Genomic DNA, 21,414 nt, shown 5'->3' with positions numbered 1-21,414 from the left:
CATTCCTCAAAATATGGCACACGCAGATGCAGGGAGAGAGGAACCTCAGGCTGTCATTTCCCCTCCTCTGGACCAAGCCTCTAGGGTTGGGATTCAGCAGCAGCTGAAAACCCTGTCAGAGGATGAACGTCGCCACCAACAGGAGCTCAAGGAAAACCTGAAACAAATGACAAAACAAATCACCTCTCACACTGACAAAGTAACAGAAGCACTGACTGGTCACCTACATGAGCAACAAAATAAGGTTTGCAAATACATGGAGCACCAGTTTGAATATATGAGAACACAATTTAACGCAGCACTTGGATGGAGGTTGAAGCATCATCACACTGAACTGCTCAAAGATCTTCACTCTACATTCACCCCAGTAGCAGAGGCCATAACTCACCTGCAGGGGGAGCTCTCCTCTTGTAAGGAAACAATGAAAACCCTGTCAGAGGAGGTGAGCACAGTAAAAATGGCTACCACCTTTGGGCATGCAAGCGTTCAGACCCAACCACAGGCACCACCACTGCTCATCTCACACCGACATAGATTGCACTCCACTGCACATCCCGACCCGCAAGAAGTTCATTTTGGATCGCCTGGAGGATCCACCATACATGATGAAATCAAAAGCAGATTCATTGGAAAAGTGAGCCCTGTAAAGCTTCTGTTTCCCACATTTGGAAAAGTGGATGATACACCGGACCCACTTCAATATTTGGAAAGGTGCGAGGATTTCCTGGCTCTCAATCCGCTTTCTGATGAGGAGCTCATCGCTACCCTGCGTAACGTTTTGCATGGTACTGCAAGAGATTGGTGGGATGTAGCACGCCATAAAGTCAATACTTGGAAGGAATTTCATGAACAGTTTCGTGCCGCCTTCCTGTCGGAGGATTACGAGGACGAACTGGCCGAAAGGATGCGCAACCGAGTGCAAGGTGAAGGGGAAAGCATCAGAGATTTTGCCTATATGTACCAGTCATTATGCAAACGATGGAAACCAAATATTGAAGAAGAGGAAATCATAAAATTGACCTTGAAAAATATAAATCCTCAACTGGCCAGTCAGCTGAGAAGTAGCAGAGTTACCACCGTTGATGGACTTGTGCGCCTCGGTCAGCAATTGGAACGGGACCGGGATAATCAACTGCAGTACGAGCAGAGAAAAAGCCTGCTAAAGAAATCCTCTAAGTCTGGTCCACCTGAGTCCGCTGTTCCACTTCCTAACAGGGAAAACCCTGGTCGTCCTAACCAGCCTGCGCATCACCGGCCACCTCCAGCGTTCTGTTGGCGCTGCAAGGGAAATCATGCACCCGCTTCCTGTCCCCAGTGGAATTCCAATCGAGGTAATAGCGCCTCTTCTCCCAGACCACCTCACCCAGCTACAAGACCTTCTCATCCTCAAGAGGGCCACGCTACCCTGGGGTCCCTCACTCAAACGGGATACCCAGAAGCAACGAGCTCCTTTAAACCACGGTCATGTCCACTCCCCTGCCAGTTGCTGGTACCATTGGACATCGGCCCATGGAAGGGAATCGCCATCCTGGACACTGGATCTTCATATACGCTGGTTAACGAAGATGTGTGGACCGGAGTAAAAGGCCAGCGCGATGTGCTGAAACCCTGGACCAGGGGACCTCTATACCTGGCGGATGGAGAAGGACGACAACCGTTAGGATGGAGTGATTTGACCCTAATCTTACAAACCCAAACAATAACCTTACCCTGCGTCATCATGCCCACTGGCAGTCTGGCTTTCCCTGCTGTGGTTGGACTTAACTACATTTGTTTAGCTGGTCTACAGTTTGACGTCTCTGAGAACTGTTACTGGTTCAAGTCCAACAGGAAACGCAGATACCCGTTTTTGCCAGAAGCTGCGGTGACGTCAAGTGCTTGTGTTTCGCCCCAGCTGTCTTTCTTCTCTGCAGTCACTCCAGCGCGCCTGGCACCTCCGTCTCCAGGTCAAACTCTCTTACAAGCTGCCACAAGCGACGCTCACCTGGATGAGTTTGGGAAGAGACAGCTGTTATATCAACTCAAGGAGAACTCAGATGTCTGCACAGAGAAGCTAGGCTGTACTGGAGTTTTACAACACAAAATATTCCTCACTCATCAGCTACCCATTAAGCAAAAACCTTACCGTGTCTCCCCTTCCAAACTCCAGGTAATCAAAGAACATGTAGAGGAAATGCTGGAAAAAGACATCATCGAGCCATCCATCTCTCCATATGCTGCTCCAGTGGTCTTGGTCCCTAAGAAAAACACCCTGAAACTCAGGTTTTGTGTGGATTACAGGAAACTCAATACTGTCACACACACGGATGCTTATCCATTACCCAACTTACAGGAAATATTGGAATCTCTGGCCGGAGCAACAGTATTCACCACACTCGATCTCAACAGTGGGTACTGGCAGGTTCAGATGGATGAAGACAGCCGAGAAACAACTGCTTTCATCTGTCCCCTTGGCCTATATCAGTTTAAGGTAATGCCTTTCGGGTTGAAAAACGCCCCAGCAACCTTCCAACGGCTGATGGAGCTTGTGCTTGGAGACCTGCGAGGGAAGATCTGTTTTGTCTACTTGGACGACATCATCATCTACTCTGCTACCAATGAGCAACACAGTTTCCACATCCAAGCAGTTCTGGACAGGTTACGCAAGGCTAACCTCACTGTAAACATGAAAAAGAGTCAATTCTTCAGAACCTCACTCAAGTTCCTGGGACATGTCGTTTCTTCTGCTGGAGTGGAGGTGGACCCGGAAAAGACAAAAGCAGTACAAGACTTTCCTGTTCCCAGGAACATCAAGGAGCTCCAAAGATTTCTGGGTATGGCTGGCTGGTACCATCGCTTTGTGCCCCGATTCTCCCAGCTGACAGAACCACTCAACGCTCTGAAACGAAAGGGGGCTAAGTTCATTTGGACACCATCCTGCCAGGCAGCTTTTGAAGCGTTGAAACAACATCTGGTTTCTTCACCAGTGCTGGGTCATCCCGACTTCACCCTCCCTTTCGTTGTATACACCGATGCCAGTGACGTTGGCGTGGGGGCTGTTTTGGCTCAGCAAACTGGATTGGGTGCAGAGCAGGTCCTCGCCTTTGCCAGCCGGGTCCTGAATCAGGCGGAACGCAACTACTCCACCACGGAACAGGAGTGTCTCGCTGTTGTCTGGGCTCTGGAGAAATGGAGGTACTATTTGGAAGGCAGACCCTTTACCGTGGTAACTGATCATTCGTCTCTGGTGTGGGTTTTTAAAACCCCAAAGCCTAGCAGTCGGCTTATTCGGTGGGCACTGCGTCTCCAAGAGTTCTCTTTTACGGTGGAATACCGTAAAGGCAAGTACAACACCGTACCAGATGCTTTGTCACGAGCACCAGTGGATGATACTCACAACCAGCCTGTCACTTGTGCTGTTGTCCTACGGTCCAAGAGAGACACCTCCAAAACCCTCCACATCACAGTAGATCTAATGGCCAGCTCCACTGGTAACCTTTACCTCATTGTGTTCGTAGACTACTTCACCAGATGGGTCGAACTGTTCCCACTTCGGAAAGCTACTGCGGAGACAGTATCCCAGGTTCTCAGGAAGGAGATTCTGACTCGCTGGGGGGTTCCCACCTTCATCCTGTCCGACCAAGGTCCACAGTTTGTGTCTTCTGTCTTCGAGGAAACCTGTGAGCGCTGGAACCTCAAGTGGAAAAGGACCTCGCCTTACCATCCTCAGACGAATCTGACGGAGAGGATAAACCGCAACCTCAAGGCCATGATCGCTTCTTATGTGGGGACAAAACACAAAAGTTGGGACAAACATCTACCTGAATTCCGTTTCGCACTAAACTCAGCAGTGCACGAAGCAACAGGAGTCACCCCCGCAGAGCTCAACCTCAGCCGTCGTCTGAAGGGTCCTATGGATGCTGAGTCCCCAGTTGTGTGATCCGGACTCCCCTGCTTACACCACCGCAAACCAGATTGTTGAGCTCCGGGAACTTGTAAAAAACAACCTGGAAAAGGCAAGGAAAAGACAGAAACAAAACTATGACAAAGGGAGAAGAGAAGGAAGTTTCACTGAGAGTGATCGTGTCTGGCTACGTACTCACCCTTATTCGAAGGCTGATAAATCATTTACAGCCAAGCTGGCTCCGCGATGGAAAGGTCCATATCGGGTGATCAGAAGAGTTGGACCTCTAACCTACGAGGTTGTCCTGGAGGACACGGGAGAGGACCTCCGCGTTGTTAATATGGCCCAGCTTAAGCCATGCTTCCCCACCGCTGAGGAGCTGGATAGGAAGCAGCGGGAAAGGATCCTCGAAATATTCCAGGAAGACAGTGACGAAGAGGATTTTCTTGGTTTCTCCACCTCCATTGTGTACAAGGGAGGGAAGGAAAAATAAGCCTTCCTATGTGCAGGCTTCTCTCAGGGGGGGAGGAGCCCAGATGGGACGTCGGGAGGAGGGTTCCAGGCGACGGGCTGCCGGTGTTGACGGTGGAGGAAGGAATCCGCTCAGGCCGCGGTGGTGAGGATTAACGCTCACGTTAACGGGAGGAGATCCAGAGATCCGGAAGACGGGATGTCGGTGTTGATGGCGGAGAAGGGCTCCATGCAGGTAATGTGGCGAGGATTAACGGCTCACTTTATTTCTACCGAGCATAGGAGCTCCGACGCAACCGACCCACTCTCTGTCATCCAACCCACACAGTGGCAGAGGCGGAGATTTAAAAGACCGGCGCCATTAGGGGCTGTGTCCACCAGACGCGTTTTCAGCTCTGACAGCGCTCTCAGCGCTGCTTTCCCAGCGCTTAGCGCTCTCTCTCCCTCGTCAGAACGCCGCTGTTGCTAGGTTACAAAACGAGTCCTCTGACACTTCCGTGTTCCGGCCTTGTTTAATGTAAACACTACAACGAGTGTCAGAAATACACAATAGCATTAGCGGCAGCTTTTGACATGGACCCTGAGGTCGGCCTACCTTCAACACAAGTGTGGGTCATGATATAAACCGAGCCACGTCTCCGGTTGTGTTGCTGTCGGTAACGTATGTCCCGCAACTTCTTGATTCTGATTGGTCAGTGCGGTGAAAAGTGACATTGACGAGCGCGGCGCTGTTCTAAAAGTTGAACAGATTTCAACTCAAAGCGCTCTGAGCGCCGCGACAAAAAGAAGCAAGCGCCCAGGGCGTTTTACCGCCGAGGGCGCTGAGCGCTGTGAGCGCCCAACTCAATAGGGTTTGAATGTAAAATAGACGCCCAGAGCGCTGAAAACGCGTCTGGTGGACACGGCCCCTTAGTGTCGGGACGAATCGGCGCCACACAACGCACAGAGGGCGGACATGAGGGAGTGGACAGCCGGGCTGTCACAGTATGCTGTTAATTGATGATTCCGGGCAAAACTTTAACCATATGCAAAGGTTGCTGTGGCTATCTTCATGTACAGTAGCTAAAAAGATGTTGGCAGTTAGGTGGCAACCAACACACTTACTTGCCATGCAGCAATGGATTTACTCTTTAATAGAGATGTTATCTCTGGAGCTCTCAGTTGCCAAGATGAATGGAGCAGGCCAGTGTGTGCTCAAAGCTAGGAAGGAGGCACTCGATGTAGCTCGATCTATGATTTAACCATTTTTTTAAATTATTATTTTCTATTTTTATGTATTTATCTGAAATATCAAGCATGTTATGATATTTGGAGAAGGATCTGTGGGGTGAGGTGGGGTAAAGGGGGTAAAAAAAAAAAAAAGAGCAGGGCCGCAAGAGATTTTTTTTTTGAGATTTTGCCACATTTCATGTACGGACTGGTTTTCATGCATGGAGGTGAAACTACGGTGGCCTGGAGGCTCAACGTACAGTAATTTAAGGAAATTCATACTTTTCTACAAATTCAGAAGAAAATCTCATCAATTTGACACCACATGTTTTAAATACAAACACAACAAAAATGCATCAGGGAACACAAAAAAGTGACGCACTCAGATAAAAAACTAAGCAGGAGTGGACTGGCCATCTGGAATACTGTCCCGGTCGGCTGAAGCCTAATATGGACGACTAGTTGTGTGTCCAATTGGCCAGTTACTGTATGTGGCTGACTGGCCAGCAGTGGTGTAAAGTACAAGTACTCAGTTACTGTACTGGGCGGCATGGTGGCACAGTGGTTAGCACTGTTGCCTCACAGCAAGAAGGTCCTGGGTTCGAATCCCGGGCCGCCCAGGTCCTTTCTGTGTGGAGTTTGCATGTTCTCCCCGTGTCTGCGTGGGTTTCCTCCGGGTGCTCCGGTTTCCCCCACCACTAAAAACATGTCGGCTAGCCTGATCCTCCAGTCAGTGCCCCTGGCTCATAATCTGGAGTTGGTCCCCGGGCGCTGCACCGCGGCTGCCCACTGCTCCTCAGGGATGGGTTAAATGCAGAGAAAGAATTTCACTGTACTAGCTGTATATGTGACCAATAAAGTACCTTTACCTTTACCTTACTGTGATGGAGAAACTGATGGTCTGTCATCACCAGGAGTTCTTGGTTTAAGCCGGTTGAATGAGGAGTTTTCACATCTAAACCTGAGTCCAAAAAGATTCTATTTGACAAAATTGAAAGAGACTTGCACCTCGACTCATTTGATTACAACGTGTAGCATGAGTCAGGACTGCACTTGGACTTCAGCGTTTTGGCATCAGCTGAAAACTCAGATTTGCACATTCAAAGATTAAATAATGGACTTTGGATTCATTGGTCATTGACAGATGCCAGAAATCCAGTTATCTGAGCTCAGATCTGTTGAGCTCTGACAGGCGTTTCCCTGATTGTTTCTAGTGAAATGTTATTTTCCAGCTTTAATTGTTCATTTACATTTTAATATTTGCCAAATTCATCTCAAAAGGTTATTCAAGAATTTATTTATTTACATTTTTACATGTATTTTCTCTTCCTTCAAAACAATGTGATGTATCGTTTTATGTGCCGCCTGGATGACTCGGGGAACAGCATTATTGGGGCTTTGACTAGCCCTGATAGGAGCTGCTATCATCCAGGCTTAGAAAACACTGGTGGGATTAGCCTGCTTATGAATTATGTGTAGAGTTGATAATTGATTCTCTCTCTCTGTGTCTGTTTTATCATGTTTGTTGTTGTTGATATGGACCGCTTATTGTGTCTGCAATAAAGATGAATAATAATAATAATTTCAACAGCTTTATGACTCATCATGGTGTCAACAAATTCCTCCCCAGCTTCGTGTTTTTACATATGACATGACAGGAGCCGTTTCAGGGCATCTTTAGTAGGAAACGAAAGTCTAAACCCAGGCCTCAACATTGTTTACAACTCCATAAAAGTTGAACATTAATGATTTTATGGGGCTACGCCCAAAACAGCAGCAGATATAAAGAGCTGATCATAGAGGGTTATACATTCAGAAAACTACTGACAACAGCTGGAAGATGAGGTACCTGTACTCAGTGACATCATTGATATTACATTTTGTTCTTTCTTTCTCTCCTTTTATTCATTTTATTTCACTCATTTTACTTTCTTCACGTCCTTCTTTTCTACTTACACCATATCTTCCTTTTTTTCTCTTATTCTGTAAACCCCTCTTTCATTCATTCCTTATTTTCTTCCCTCTCATTCATGTGTTGATACTGAATCTCTTGTTTCTTCTGTCTGTACTATTTTTACCCATGTGTTACATTTCTTAATCAGTTTCCATACTGTACATGTATTCCATTCCTTCTTTGTTTCCTTATTCATTTCTAATATTATTAAATCTTTAAATGTTTTATTTTCCTCCTAATACTTTTTTCTCCTCTTGACTTTTTCATCTTTCATGTCTTCCACTCTTCTTTACTGTTGTACTTCTCTGTTCTGATATTTCCTCATTAATTCCTTCCTTTATTCATCCATGAATTAATGAATTAAATTAATAATATTCCTCCTTTTGTTCTCCACCAGTTCACTGAAGGACAGACTGAAGGCCCTGCAGTGCCACTTCACCTGGGACATCGAGCCTGAAGGGTACAGACTTTACAGGCTCAGGGACAATCTAGAAGACATTGGGACTGAGGGGGGACGTAGTTGGTTGGGTCACATTTACAACCTGCAAGGGTTCATCCATTACAAGCTGGGGTGCATCGAACAGGCCAGGAGTTTCTTCAGCAGGGCTGCAGAGGCTTTCTGTCAGATGAGAAACTCAGACGAGGGCCCCTGGTTGGTGGTGAACTATGGAAACAAGGCTTGGCTGCACGACCACAAGGGAGAACGAGCTGAGAGCCAGGCTTGTTTGTCAAAGGTTGACGAGCTAATGAACAAGTATCCATCTCCATCACAGGATGAGCTCCATCCAGAGATCTACGCTGAAAAAGGCTGGACTCTGATGAAGTTTGGCTCAGACAACAGGCTGCTGGCTGCAGACTACCTCCAGAGAGCCACCAGGATGCAGCCGGACATGGTGGAGTGGCAGACCAGCCACCTGATGGCGCTAGTAGATAGGAGCGACATCTTAGAGCAGATGGAAATTGCCACGCAACAGGACCCAGAGAACCTGTACCTCGCTGCTCTGTACCTTGAAGCTTGTGCCAAGAACGGTCAGAGAGTTGAAGATGAAGCCCGTGAGCTGGCCACAAAGGTTTTGAGAAACCCAGTTAGCAGCTACAGTGGTATCGAACCATTACTGAAGGTCTACAGAGACTACATATCAAAGGATGAGGCTATTAATTTGGCAGAGGAGGCAATGAAAGGACACCCAGAGAATCGTTACCTGAAGAGGCGTGCTGCAGTCTGCTACAAAATCAGGATCTTCAACAGCGACAGTCCCCCGATGAACAGCACGATCGACAGAGCGATCACTCTGCACAGAGAAGTGATTTCTCTTTACCCTGATATTTCGCTTAAAAGAGAAATATTCCTTGCAAACATTTGTGCAAAATCAAACCACAACCAAGCTGAGGCTGACCAGATATATGAGGAGCTGCTACAAAGCGTTTCTGATCCTAAAGCGGTTCAGATGCTCTACAATTACTATGCAAAGCATTTGTATTTCATCCATAAAAGGAGCGACGACTCCATAAGATACCACATGATGGCAGTAGAGATACCGGCCCAATCTTTCTTCCGTGACAACAGCATCAGTGCTCTGCGGAGGATTGAAGAAAGAGGGAGAGACCGAATGTGTGGAGAAATCAGGGATTTTCTTGCAACTCTGCAACTCTAAGAGCCGATAATGAAGAGGAACATGTTATAGCTCAGTTTCATAAACCACCAGTTGGCCTCCAAAGGTTTTAACATCAATCTGAAGACCCTTAATTTAGAGAAAGAGAACAATAGTGAAAGAATAAAAATGATCTTGAAGTGATTATCACCTTTTGAACACAATCAATGTTGTGACTAAACCAAATCTTTCTGTTAACAATTAAAAACTACATTTTAATATGAATAAGTCTTCAAACTGATATAAACAGATTTTGTAATTGTACTAAACTGTATATTTAATTTTGTTTAAACCTCTGCTGTTCATTGAGCTTAAATTGTATTTGTAATGTTTTGTGTGCAAATATCAAATCAAGAGCTTACAGTATGAACTGACTGCAGTGAGCAGGTAGTTCAATAACAATAAAACAATAATAAAACACACCCAGCCACTGTTTTTTCATTTTAAACAAATATGAGATGTGTCTCATGCTTATGTGAATATCAGACTTTAAAAGATAAAGTGTGCAACTTTTTATGATTGTCTGAGGATGTTTTAGAGTAAACTCTTAAAAAGAAAATTTATTTTCCAGTGCAGTAGAGAAATAAACACTTCAGTTTCAATAATATGGCCGTCACAGTTGTTGGTGCACAGTTCGTAATAAACCTGGGTTATCTTTTGAAGCCAATCGGTACATCTCCTGCCTCTGTGTGCCATATGACAGCTGCACCTGATTGGCCAAACACTGAACCTGGTGGACGGTCTGGGGCCACGAGATGTTAAGATGGAACCAGAGGAAAGATGCACAAATATCTTTGACGGTGGACAGAGTTCCTACATTAAATATTGAATCATTGTCAGTGGAAAATGGGGGGGCTATTTATCCTGCCTGGTTCCCGCCTTCGCTCTCTCTCCCTCCCTCATCCCCAACCAAGGCCTGATGTGTGAACTAGTGTCTCTGCAACCTTTTGTTAAAACCTTGTGTTAATTGTTACCGTAGCCCGTAGGAATGAGAAGCCCTTTCCTGTAACCCTTTTTCTCCTGTTTTTCGTCTGTTTTTCGTCTGAGTTTGGTTAGATACCTGTGTTTTGGTTTTCTTTGTTTTGAGTAGGACAGATCAGGGAGAACTGAGATTTTGTTTGTTGTTTTGGGCAGGATTCTCATCTCCGAGCAAAATAAAGGCTACTGTTTAAATTGAAAACCCTGCTCTTGGCCACTTTTCTTGGGGATGGGAGGAGCGAGGGGGCTCAAGTCATGTTGCACATCCAGTTCCCCTCGGCTGGGACGTAACACTCAAACCAAGATGGTCAAGTGCACTCACAGACTGGGCTCAGTAGTAAGGAAAAAAACAAGTAGATACAATAAATAAATAAAATAGTATATTATCATCCATTCATCGTCTCATCCATTCAGTCACATTCATGCTATCATACACCATACCATTTACTCAGTGTCATTGTATGCATTAAAAACAATCAAATATAAATTGCAGTGCATTGCATGAGGTATTAATATTAATGAGTCATGTTGACAGATATAAGTGGGTTTGTTTTCAAGAGGTAAAACGAAATCTCTAAATTCAGACGCTGCTGGTGTACAGTGCTGAAATATCAGGTGTCATTGTTTGCTACCTGCAGAGTGAAGTCCCTGTACCACTGAGTCTTTCTCCAGAGTCAGTCTGATTCTGATCTAAAACCATTTTCTGCTCAAGTTGAATGTGGGACTTTGCTGCCCTCTAGTGAAGGCATCATTGAACTGCATGTTTTATATATGAGCTCTGGCACTGCAGCGACATCACCAACCTGTTAGTGGCAAAAATGGTGCTAAAAAAATTGCCACATTATTTAAAAATGGCTGCCTTCTTGTTGTGTTAAGAGCAGGGGCGCAAGAGACTTGTTTTGTAGATTTTGCCACATTTCATTCATGCATGTAGGTGAAACTACGGTGGCCTGGAGGCTCAAAGGACAGTAACTTAAGGAAATTCATACTACAAATGCTCTACAAATTCAAAAAAAGTCTCATCAATTTGACAACGCATGTTTTAAATACAAACACAGCAAAAATGCATCAGGGGACACAAATAAGTGACGCACTCAGATAAAAACTAAGCAGGGGTGGACTGGCCATCTGGAATACTGATGGTCTGAGGCCTAATATGGACGGCTAGTTGTGTGGCCAATTGGCCAGTTTCTGTATGTGGCTGACTGGCCAGCAGTGGTGTAAAGTAGGAGTTACTATGATGGAGAAACTGATGGTCTGTCATCACCAGGAGTTCAGTTAAAGGTTTAGGCTGGTTGAGTGAGGAGTTTTCGCATCTAGACCTGAGTCCAAAAAGTTTCTATTTGACGAAATTGAAAGGGGCTTGCAGCTCACAACGTGTAGCATGAGTCAGGACTGCACTTGGACTTCAGTGTTTTGACTTTTGCTTAGCAACAGCTGAAAACTCAGATTGGCACATTCAAAGATTAAATAATGGACTTTGGATTCATTGGTCATTGACTCAGGACGTCAGAAACCCAAATATCTGAGCACAGATCTGTTGAGCTCTGACTCAGTCCTTTTCTTGTGGGACAGACGTGTCCCAGAATGTTTCTAATAAAATGTTATTAATTGTTCATCTGCATGTTGATATTTGCCAAATTCATCTCAAAAAGTTATTTAAGTTTTTTTGTTGTTGTTGCATTGTTACATTAAAATCCATGTATTTTATCTTCCTGGAAAACAATTTCAACAGCTTTATGACTCATCATGGTGTCAACAAATTCCTCCCCAGCTTCTTGTTTTTACCAGATATATGACATGACGGTAACCGTTTCAGGGCATCTTTAGTGGGAAACGAAAGTCTAAACCCGGGACTCAACATACCATTGTTTACAACTCCATAAAAGTTGAACATTAATAATTTAATGGGGCAGCAGATATAAAGAGCTGATCATAGAGGGTTATACATTCAGAAAACTATTGACAACAGCTGGAAGATGAGGTTTGTTGCTGCTTTTTCGTACCTGTGTGACATCATTAATTCTTTCTTTCTTTCTTTCCATTTCCTCCCTTCTCTCTTTTATTCCCCTTATTTTCTCATTTTACTCTCTTCATGTCCTTGATTTCTACTTCTGCTATATCTTCCCTTTTTTCTCTTATTCTGTAAACCCCCTATTTTATTAATTCCTTATTTCCTTCCCTTTCATTCATGTGTTGATACTGAATCTCTTGTTTCTTCTGTCTGTACTATTTTTACTCATGTATTACATTTCTTAATCAGTTTCCATACATGTATTCCATTCCTTCTTTGTTTCCTTATTCATTTCTAATACAGTATTATTAAATCTTTAAATCTTTAATTTTCCTTCCTACTTTTTTCTCCTCTTCAGTTTTTCATCTTTATGTCTTCCACTCTTCTTTACTGTTGTACTTCTCTGTTCTGATATCCCCTCATTAATTGGTTCCTTTATTCCTTGAATGAATTAAATTACTGTACTGTAATAATATTCCTCCTTTTGTTCTCCACCAGTTCTGCTCAGAGTGAAACAACACTGAAGGCCAGACTGGAGGCACTGCAGTGCCACTTCACCTGGGTCATCGAGCCTGAAAGGCACAAACTTTGCAGGCTCAGGGACACTCTGGAAGACATTGGGACTGAGGGGGGACATAGTTGGTTGGGTCACATTTACAACCTGCAAGGGTTCATCCATTACAAGCTGGGGTTCATCGAACAGGCCTGGAGTTTCTTCAGCAGGGCTGCAGAGGCTTTCTGTCAGACGAGAAACTCAGACGAGGGCCCCTGGTTGGTGGTGAACTATGGAAACAAGGCTTGGCTGCACTACCACCAGGGAGAACGAGCTGAGAGCCAGGCTTGTTTGTCAAAGGTTGACGAGCTAATGAACAAGTATCCATCTCCATCACAGGATGAGCTCCACCCAGAGATCTACGCTGAAAAAGGCTGGACTCTGATGAAGTTTGGCTCAGACAACAGGCTGCTGGCTGCAGACTACCTCCAGAGAGCCACCAGGATGCAGCCAGACATGGTGGAGTGGCAGACCAGCCATGTGATGGCGCTAGTAAATCCCTTAGATAGGCGCATAAACCTGGGGGATGACATCTTGGAGAAAATGGAAATTGCCAAGCAACAGGACCCAGAGAACCTGTACCTCGCTGCTCTGTACCTTGAAGCTTGTGCCAAGAACGGTCGAAGAGTTAAAGATGAAGCCCGTGAGCTGGCCACAAGGGTTTTGAGAAACCCGGTTAGCAGCTACAGTGGTATTGAACCATTACTGAGGGTCTACAGAGACTACATATCTAAGGATGAGGCTATTAAATTGGTAGAGGAGGCAATGAAAGGACACCCAGAGAATCGTTACCTGAAGAGGTGTGCTGCAGTCTGCTATGCAATCAGGATCCTCTCCGAAAAAGACAGTCCCCCGATGAACAGCACGATCGACAGAGCGATCACTCTGCACAGAGAAGTGATTTCTCTTTACCCTGAAACTTCGCTTAAAAAAAAAATATCCCTTGCAAACATTTGTGCAAAATCAAACCACAACCAAGCTGAGGCTGACCAGATATATGAGGAGCTGCTACAAAGAGATCCTGATCTAGATCCTAAAGGGGCTCAGATGCTCTACAATTACTATGCAAAGCATTTGTATTTCATCCATAAAAGGAGCGACGACTCCATAAGATACCACATGATGGCAGTAGAGATACCGGCCCAATCTTTCTTCCGTGACAACAGCATCAGTGCTCTGCGGAGGATTGAAGAAAGAGGGAGAGACCGAATGTGTGGAGAAATCAGGGATTTTCTTGCAACTCTGCAACTCTAAGAGCCGATAATGAAGAGGAACATGTTATAGCTCAGTTTCATAAACCACCAGTTGGCCTCGAAGGTTTTAACATCAATCTGAAGACCCTTAATTTAGAGAAAGAGAACAATAGTGAAAGAATAAAAATGATCTTGAAGTGATCATCACCTTTTGAACACAATCAATGTTGTGACTAAACCAAATCTTTCTGTTAACAATTAAAAACTACATTTTAATATGAATAATTCTTCAAACTGATATAAACGGATTTTGTAATTGTACTAAACTGTATATTTAATTTTGTTTAAACCTCTGCTGTTCATTGAGCTTAAATTGTATTTGTAATGTTTTGTGTGCAAATATCAAATCAAGAGCTTACAGTATGAACTGACTGCAGTGAGCAGGTAGTTCAATAACAATAAAACAATAATAAAACACACCCAGCCACTGTTTTTTCATTTTAAACAAATATGAGATGTGTCTCATGCTTATGTGAATATCAGACTTTAAAAGATAAAGTGTGCAACTTTTTATGATTGTCTGAGGATGTTTTAGAGTAAACTCTTAAAAAGAAAATTTATTTTCCAGTGCAGTAGAGAAATAAACACTTCAGTTTCAATAATATGGCCGTCACAGTTGTTGGTGCACAGTTCGTAATAAACCTGGGTTATCTTTTGAAGCCAATCGGTACATCTCCTGCCTCTGTGTGCCATATGACAGCTGCACCTGATTGGCCAAACACTGAAACACTGAACCTGGTGGACGGTCTGGGGCCATGAGATGTTAAGATGGAACCAGAGGAAAGATGCACAAATATCTTTGACGGTGGACAGAGTTCCTACATTAAATATTGAATCATTGTCAGTGGAAAATGGGGGGGCTATTTATCCTGCCTGGTTCCCGCCTTCGCTCTCTCTCCCTCCCTCATCCCCAACCAAGGCCTGATGTGTGAACTAGTGTCTCTGCAACCTTTTGTTAAAACCTTGTGTTAATTGTTACCGTAGCCCGTAGGAATGAGAAGCCCTTTCCTGTAACCCTTTTTCTCCTGTTTTTCGTCTGTTTTTCGTCTGAGTTTGGTTAGATACCTGTGTTTTGGTTTTCTTTGTTTTGAGTAGGACAGATCAGGGAGAACTGAGATTTTGTTTGTTGTTTTGAGCAGGATTCTCATCTCCGAGCAAAATAAAGGCTACTGTTTAAATTGAAAACCCTGCTCTTGGCCACTTTTCTTGGGGATGGGAGGAGCGAGGGGGCTCAAGTCATGTTGCGCATCCAGTTCCCCTAGGCTGGGACGTAACACTCAAACCAAGATGGTCAAGTGCACTCACGGACTGGGCTCAGTAGTAAGGAAAAAAACAAGTAGATAAATAAATAAATAAAATAGTATATTATCATCCATTCATCGTCTCATCCATTCAGTCACATTCATGCTATCATACACCATACCATTTACTCAGTGTCATTGTATGCATTAAAAACAATCAAATATAAATTGCAGTGCATTGCATGAGGTATTAATATTAATGAGTCATGTTGACAGATATAAGTGGGTTTGTTTTCAAGAGGTAAAACGAAATCTCTAAATTCAGACGCTGCTGGTGTACAGTGCTGAAATATCAGGTGTCATTGTTTGCTACCTGCAGAGTGAAGTCCCTGTACCACTGAGTCTTTCTCCAGAGTCAGTCTGATTCTGATCTAAAACCATTTTCTGCTCAAGTTGAATGTGGGACTTTGCTGCCCTCTAGTGAAGGCTTCATTGAACTGCATGTTTTATATAAGAGCTCTGGCACTGCAGCGACATCACCAACCTGTTAGTGGCAAAAATGGTGCTAAAAAAATTGCCACATTATTTAAAAATGGCTGCCTTCCTGTTGCGTTAAGAGCAGGGGCGCAAGAGGCTATTTTTGTAGATTTTGCCACATTTCATGTACCAACTGGTCTTCATGCATGCAGGTGAAACTACGGTGGCCTGGAGGCTCAAAGGACAGAAACTTAAGGAAATTCATACTACAAATGGTCTACAAATTCAGAAAAAAATCTCATCAATTTGACAACGCATGTTTTAAATACAAACACAGCAAAAATGCATCAGGGGACACAAATAAGTGACACACTCAGCAAAAAACTAAGCAGGGGTGGACTGGCCATCTGGAATACTGATGGTCTGAGGCCTAATATGGACGGCTAGTTATGTGGCCAATTGGCCAGTTTCTGTATGTGGCTGACTGGCCAACAGTGGTGTAAAGTAGGAGTTACTTTGATGGAGAAACTGATGGTCTGTCATCACCAGGAGTTCAGTTAAAGGTTTAGGCTGGTTGAGTGAGGAGTTTTCACATCTAGACCTGAGTCCAAAAAGTTTCTATTTGACGAAATTGAAAGGGGCTTGCAGCTCACAACGTGTAGCATGAGTCAGGACTGCACTTGGACTTCAGTGTTTTGACTTTTGGTTAGCAACAGCTGAAAACTCACATTGGCACGTTCAAAGATTAGATAATGGACTTTGGATTCATTGGTCATTGACTCAGGGCGTCAGAAACCCAAATATCTGAGCTCAGATCTGTTGAGCTCTGACTCAGTCCTTTTCTTGTGGGACAGACGTGTCCCTGAGTGTTTCTAGTAAAATGTTATTAATTGTTCATCTGCATGTTGATATTTGCCAAATTCATCTCAAAAAGTTATTTAAGTTTTTTTTGTTGTTGTTGCATTGTTACATTAAAATCCATGTATTTTATCTTCCTGGAAAACAATTTCAACAGCTTTATGACTCATCATGGTGTCAACAAATTCCTCCCCAGCTTCTTGGTTTTACCTGATAGCCTATATGACATGACGGGAACCGTTTCAGGGCATCTTTAGTGAGAAACTAAAGTCTAAACCCAGGACTCAACATACCATTGTTTACAACGCCATAAAAGTTAAACATTAATAATTTAATGGGGCAGCAGATATAAAGAGCTGATCATAACATTCAGAAAACTATTGACAACAGCTGGAAGATGAGGTTTGTTGCTGCTTTTTCATAGCTACCTGTACTCAGTGACATCATTAATATTCTCTTTCTTTCTTTCTTTCTATCTGTCTTTCTTTCTTTCTATTTCCTCCCTTCTCTCTTTTATTCCCCTTATTTTCTCATTTTACTCTCTTCATTTTTGCTGCGTCTCTCACCTCAGACCACATCGCTCTGGTTTTGCTGTAATTCACTGATCTACTGACACTGTGATTGTAATAAGATGTAGAAATATTATTGTTTTTAGAAAGTTAAGAGTTTAATTCTAATGTGAATTCATGATAATGTAATCTGAGACAGAAGAACTGGTTCTTTTTTACAAATACTGTCCATGTTGTGACACTTTAATGAATCTGTAACGCACAAATCCTCCTTGGTTTTATCACTCTGAACACATTAGCAACTTGGAAATTCAAGATGGCCGCCATTTTAGGCAAGGACATTTTTATTTTTTCATGATGAAGAAAGTGAAATTTTGTGTAAAAGAAGCAAAAATATTAGTCACAAAACATCCTGCTAACTAGCCTAGCGCTCACTGGTTAGCTTCGTGTTCGCAAATTAACTTAGCACTTGCAAATTAGCATAGCGTAGGTGAGTTAGCTGAGCGAATATGTTTCCTGTGTGACTTTTCAAATTAAAAGTCCTCAGAGGGATAAACACACCTTTTTTTTTTTTTTTAGTTTTTATATTAGAGCAGTTGACTGTTTTAAAAAAAGAAAAGAAAAGATTGTTCTCTCCCTTTTTTCAGTTGTTTGACAATAAAAACATCTACAACAAGGTTTTTTATTTTTTTATTTTGACAAACTCGTGAGCAGCAACGTCTCCTAGACTTTTGGTTGTCATGGTTGCTATAACAATGGACATAGATAGTTGGCTTTAGGAAAAGTTTTAGGCTATTAGTATTGTTCTTCCTCAACATTAGATAACCTTCATTGTCATAGTTTTTCATAATAACGTGGTTGTGAATAATTAGAAAAACACATGGCCTCTTTGTCTTAAGTTTCACTCCTGTAATAATCACCACGACCACTAGATGTCGCCTAGCAACAAAGTATCACAATAAGCTTTTTTTTATACTGGTAGTCGTATAAAACAAACAAACAAACAAACCTTTGTACTATCAGTTCCACTGCCACTGTTTTAATTCAGACGATCTGTGTCTCTGGAGATTCCTCACCACTTTTTTTTTTTTTTTTTTACCATTTAGGCCTACTGTATTTTTCTTTTTGATTGGCATCTCATTTTCTGCAGCTGTACAATGTTCCCTTCATTTGTGCATTGCATTGTGGGACGACCAGGGCCGTTGCTAGGAATTCTGGGCCCCCTTGAAGAATACTAAAGTGGGCCCCTCCCCCTAACTTTTCCTTTTTTTTTTTCTTAGACTACGTATGTATTATCGTTTTTTATTTAGCCTTCTTTGTTTTGATGCTAATGCAGCATTACACTGCAAAAACTCAAGTATCTTAGCAAGAATATTTGTCTTATTTCTAGTCAAAATGTCATTTCTAGTCAAAACAAATCTCATTCTACTTAAAATAAGACTCATCACATTAAAAGTAGCTTGTTTTTCGACACTTTTTACTTCTTTCAAGCATATTTTCACTTGGAATAAGTAGAAAAAATCTGATAGTGGAGCAAGTTTTTCTTCCTTATTACAAGCACAAAAAACTTACTTTCACAGGCAGATTTTTCTATTTATTGTGAATTTAAGTGAAAATTATCTAAAAACAAGTTAATTTTTAGGTTATGAGTCTTATTTTAAGTGGAAAGAGATTAGTTTTGACTAGAAATGAGACATTTGGACAAGAAATAAGACAAATATTCTTGGAAAGATGTTGAGTTTTTACAGTGTACTATGAGTATTAGTCAGGGTCTTACACAGAATAAATCAGTCATACAAAGATTAGACTACTGGGGTTTTTTATGGGCCCCACTGGGCGCTGGGCCCCTAGAGTTATCATCACCTTTCTCCCCTATACAACGGCCCTGGGGACGACTGCCTAAAACCACTGCCACAGCTTCATTTGTTCTGTTTATATGATCGATAAATCTCAATAATAACTAGAAAATTTCCTCTCGGGAAATTTTGAATGGGCCACGGGAGCTACTGCGGGTTGTGCCATCTCTGTCAACATGGGAATCAAACCCACGATCTTAAGGTGAAGACAGAGCTGATCAGACAGACATGATCATCTTTCTATAAGCACTGATATGGAGGAGCTGTAACCACATTAGGTTAACTGTGTGTGTGTGTGTGTGTGTGTGTGTGTGTGTGTGTGTGTGTGTGTGTGTGTGTGTGTGTGTGTGTGTGTGTGTGTGTGTGTGTGTGTGTGTGTGTGTGTGTGTGTAACTGTAATCACATGAAGCTGGCTCTAGAGTCTGTGTGTGTGTTGTAGTTAGTTAGTAGCTGCATCCTGTGTCAGTCTGATTTAGCTGTGTCTGTGTTTATAAACATTTAAACGAGCGCCAGGTGGATTGTTTATGAAGTTAACGAGCTCTGGCCTGAGGATCAAAGAGGTTACCACGGCGATAGGGGCCCCCGCAGGCTGAGACAGACAGAAACGTGGAGAAAAAAAGCCATTTTCTGCCTCTAAACCGGTCTCACAATTAGGCTCAGCATGACAAAACGGTAACTCCTATCAGAACAAAACACAGATCAACGTTGCTCTAAGGACTTACTGAAAATTTCGGTACGATTTGGTGTTTCTACAGTAAATATTTTGGCGACGCTGGCAGTTTTAAAACATTAGGCCGTTCTGCTCCTCTCAGAAAATATTTGTATTGGACTCAATGAGGAGCAGGGACAGACGTGGCCGCACTCAGAGGCTGATTCTGTAAGTTCTGTAAGTCTCTCTGATATTTTGAGCACATGACATGAGAGATAACAAGTTTGTCTTACAAATTCTGAAAAAATTATGTCTGTAGAGTGTAAATTGTGGCCGTGCTCACAGTTTATCCAGAAAAAATACAGAATGTTTCTTCACTCTCTCCCACTCTAACTGATGATGTCACGCACTCTGACACGAACATTCTATGCAATACACACCCATTATAAACTCATAATTTCTCCAAAAATGATCATGGTCATTGATCAGGGATTGATCAAAAACTATATGACCTATCAAAACGTGGAGTAATACGACAATACACAAGACTTGTGTCTACTGTTTAAAGTTTAAATGGAGTCTCTAGGTGAAAGTATGCCTGAGCAGTAGACTTTTGTTAAACTCCAATGATTGGTCTTTTTCGCTCTTTTTTTCCCGCCCGTCCCATTGACTTACATGCAAAAATTTTGCGCAGTAAATCGCGACTTACGTCGCGAATAATTCGTACACTGTTGAGAAAAGTAATAGCACACCGATCCCGATCAGGACGCACATTTTGATATATAATTTGTCCTGCAACTCTTCGAGTTGCAGGACTAGTAGCGAACCGAAAGTTGGCCGGAAGTGGAAAAATAACTAGGAAAAAATCCACACAATAACAGTAGTGCCCGGGCTTCGCCCGGGCACTGGTCCCTGCAGCTATTTCATAGCTGTAGGGATCAGTGCCCGGTGCGATTGCCCGTGGCCCTAATAACTCTCCTTTATTTCTTCTGCTTCTGTTGAACATAGAGACTCTGAAAATGTTTTATGTGTTTTAATGTTGTGACTCTTCTCAGTTGATGCCCCTCCCACCTCTCAGTCTGAGGATGTTTCTGTTGCTCTCGCTCAACAGCTGGAAATGTCACTTTTGAACTGTGTAAATGTGTAAAGCTGCAGTAAGGTTGTTTGTTTGCAGCTGAATTTGACATCAGACTCATAAACACACATTAATCAGAGGGATTTACTTTTCTGTTGCTTCTGTTTTTCCAGCAAATCCAGTTTACTTTGATGTAGCACTTCAAGAATCAGGTCACAGAGAGTATATTGATTATTGATCACTCTGTATCCGTTTTTAAGCCTCCAGGTTGTCGGTTTGTGTCATTCTTCTGGACACAATGTCTCTGCAACACTGCCCAGTCACATTTGGCACAAACTGAGGGACGGATTGATTAGATTTTGGTCGTCAAAGAACTCATGTGATGTGTTAGGAAACGTTCAGAGGGAGTTTCTTTACTTCTATCACAGACATTTTGACCTCATAAAATCAATGTTTTGCTCATGAAACATTAATTTTGACACAGTTTCACTCAAACGTGCATTAGGATAAAATGAAGTGCGGTGACAGTTTGTATCCAAATGGTCAGAGGTCAGTGATTATCCAACTCTGTAACGCTCCAAGAAGAGATCATGACCATATTTCCTGCAGCTTGACAAACAAACATGTGATGGTGAACATGTGACGACCTCAGTGTGACTGTTTCCAATCCAGAAAATATCTAACCAGTATTAAAACTTGTACTTCAATGTTTACAAACTACAAACTAAAGAATAAAATAAGCCTGATTGATTATGTATCTGTTAGAGCAGGGAAGCTGCAGT

The 21,414-nt window shown here is 42.9% G+C and overlaps 2 protein-coding genes across 2 annotated transcripts; both read left to right on the top strand.

The window, feature by feature from the left end:
- Positions 1-4,223: 4,223 nt before the first annotated feature.
- On the top strand, positions 4,224-9,271 carry LOC146986499 (protein IFIT1 homolog B-like). The gene is made up of 2 exons (XM_085780488.1): positions 4,224-4,351; positions 7,915-9,271. The coding sequence occupies exons 1-2, from the start codon at positions 4,224-4,226 to the stop codon at positions 9,170-9,172; spliced, it is 1,386 nt and encodes a 461-aa protein (XP_085636614.1). The 3' UTR covers positions 9,173-9,271.
- A 2,855-nt stretch (positions 9,272-12,126) lies between these two features.
- Positions 12,127-14,014, top strand: LOC146986498 (antiviral innate immune response effector IFIT1-like). The gene is made up of 2 exons (XM_085780487.1): positions 12,127-12,131; positions 12,660-14,014. The coding sequence occupies exons 1-2, from the start codon at positions 12,127-12,129 to the stop codon at positions 13,966-13,968; spliced, it is 1,314 nt and encodes a 437-aa protein (XP_085636613.1). The 3' UTR covers positions 13,969-14,014.
- Positions 14,015-21,414: the final 7,400 nt, after the last annotated feature.

Source organism: Trachurus japonicus, chromosome 6 (genome assembly GCF_045865225.1).
Source record: "Trachurus japonicus isolate A0001 chromosome 6, Traja_1.0".
NCBI classification, from domain to species: domain Eukaryota; kingdom Metazoa; phylum Chordata; class Actinopteri; order Carangiformes; family Carangidae; genus Trachurus; species Trachurus japonicus.
The sequence above is the reverse complement of the archived record's forward strand: the minus strand, read 5'-3'. Positions and strand labels throughout refer to the sequence as shown.

What these genes read in the sequence shown, in the direction of transcription:
- LOC146986499 (XM_085780488.1), top strand. Translation starts at nt 4,224, where the DNA reads ATGGCCCAGCTTAAGCCATGCTTCCCCACCGCTGAGGAGCTGGATAGG. An exon ending in GGTTTCTCCACCTCCATTGT is followed by an intron (nt 4,352 to 7,914) that starts GTACAAGGGAGG and finishes GTTCTCCACCAG; the next exon opens with TTCACTGAAGGACAGACTGA.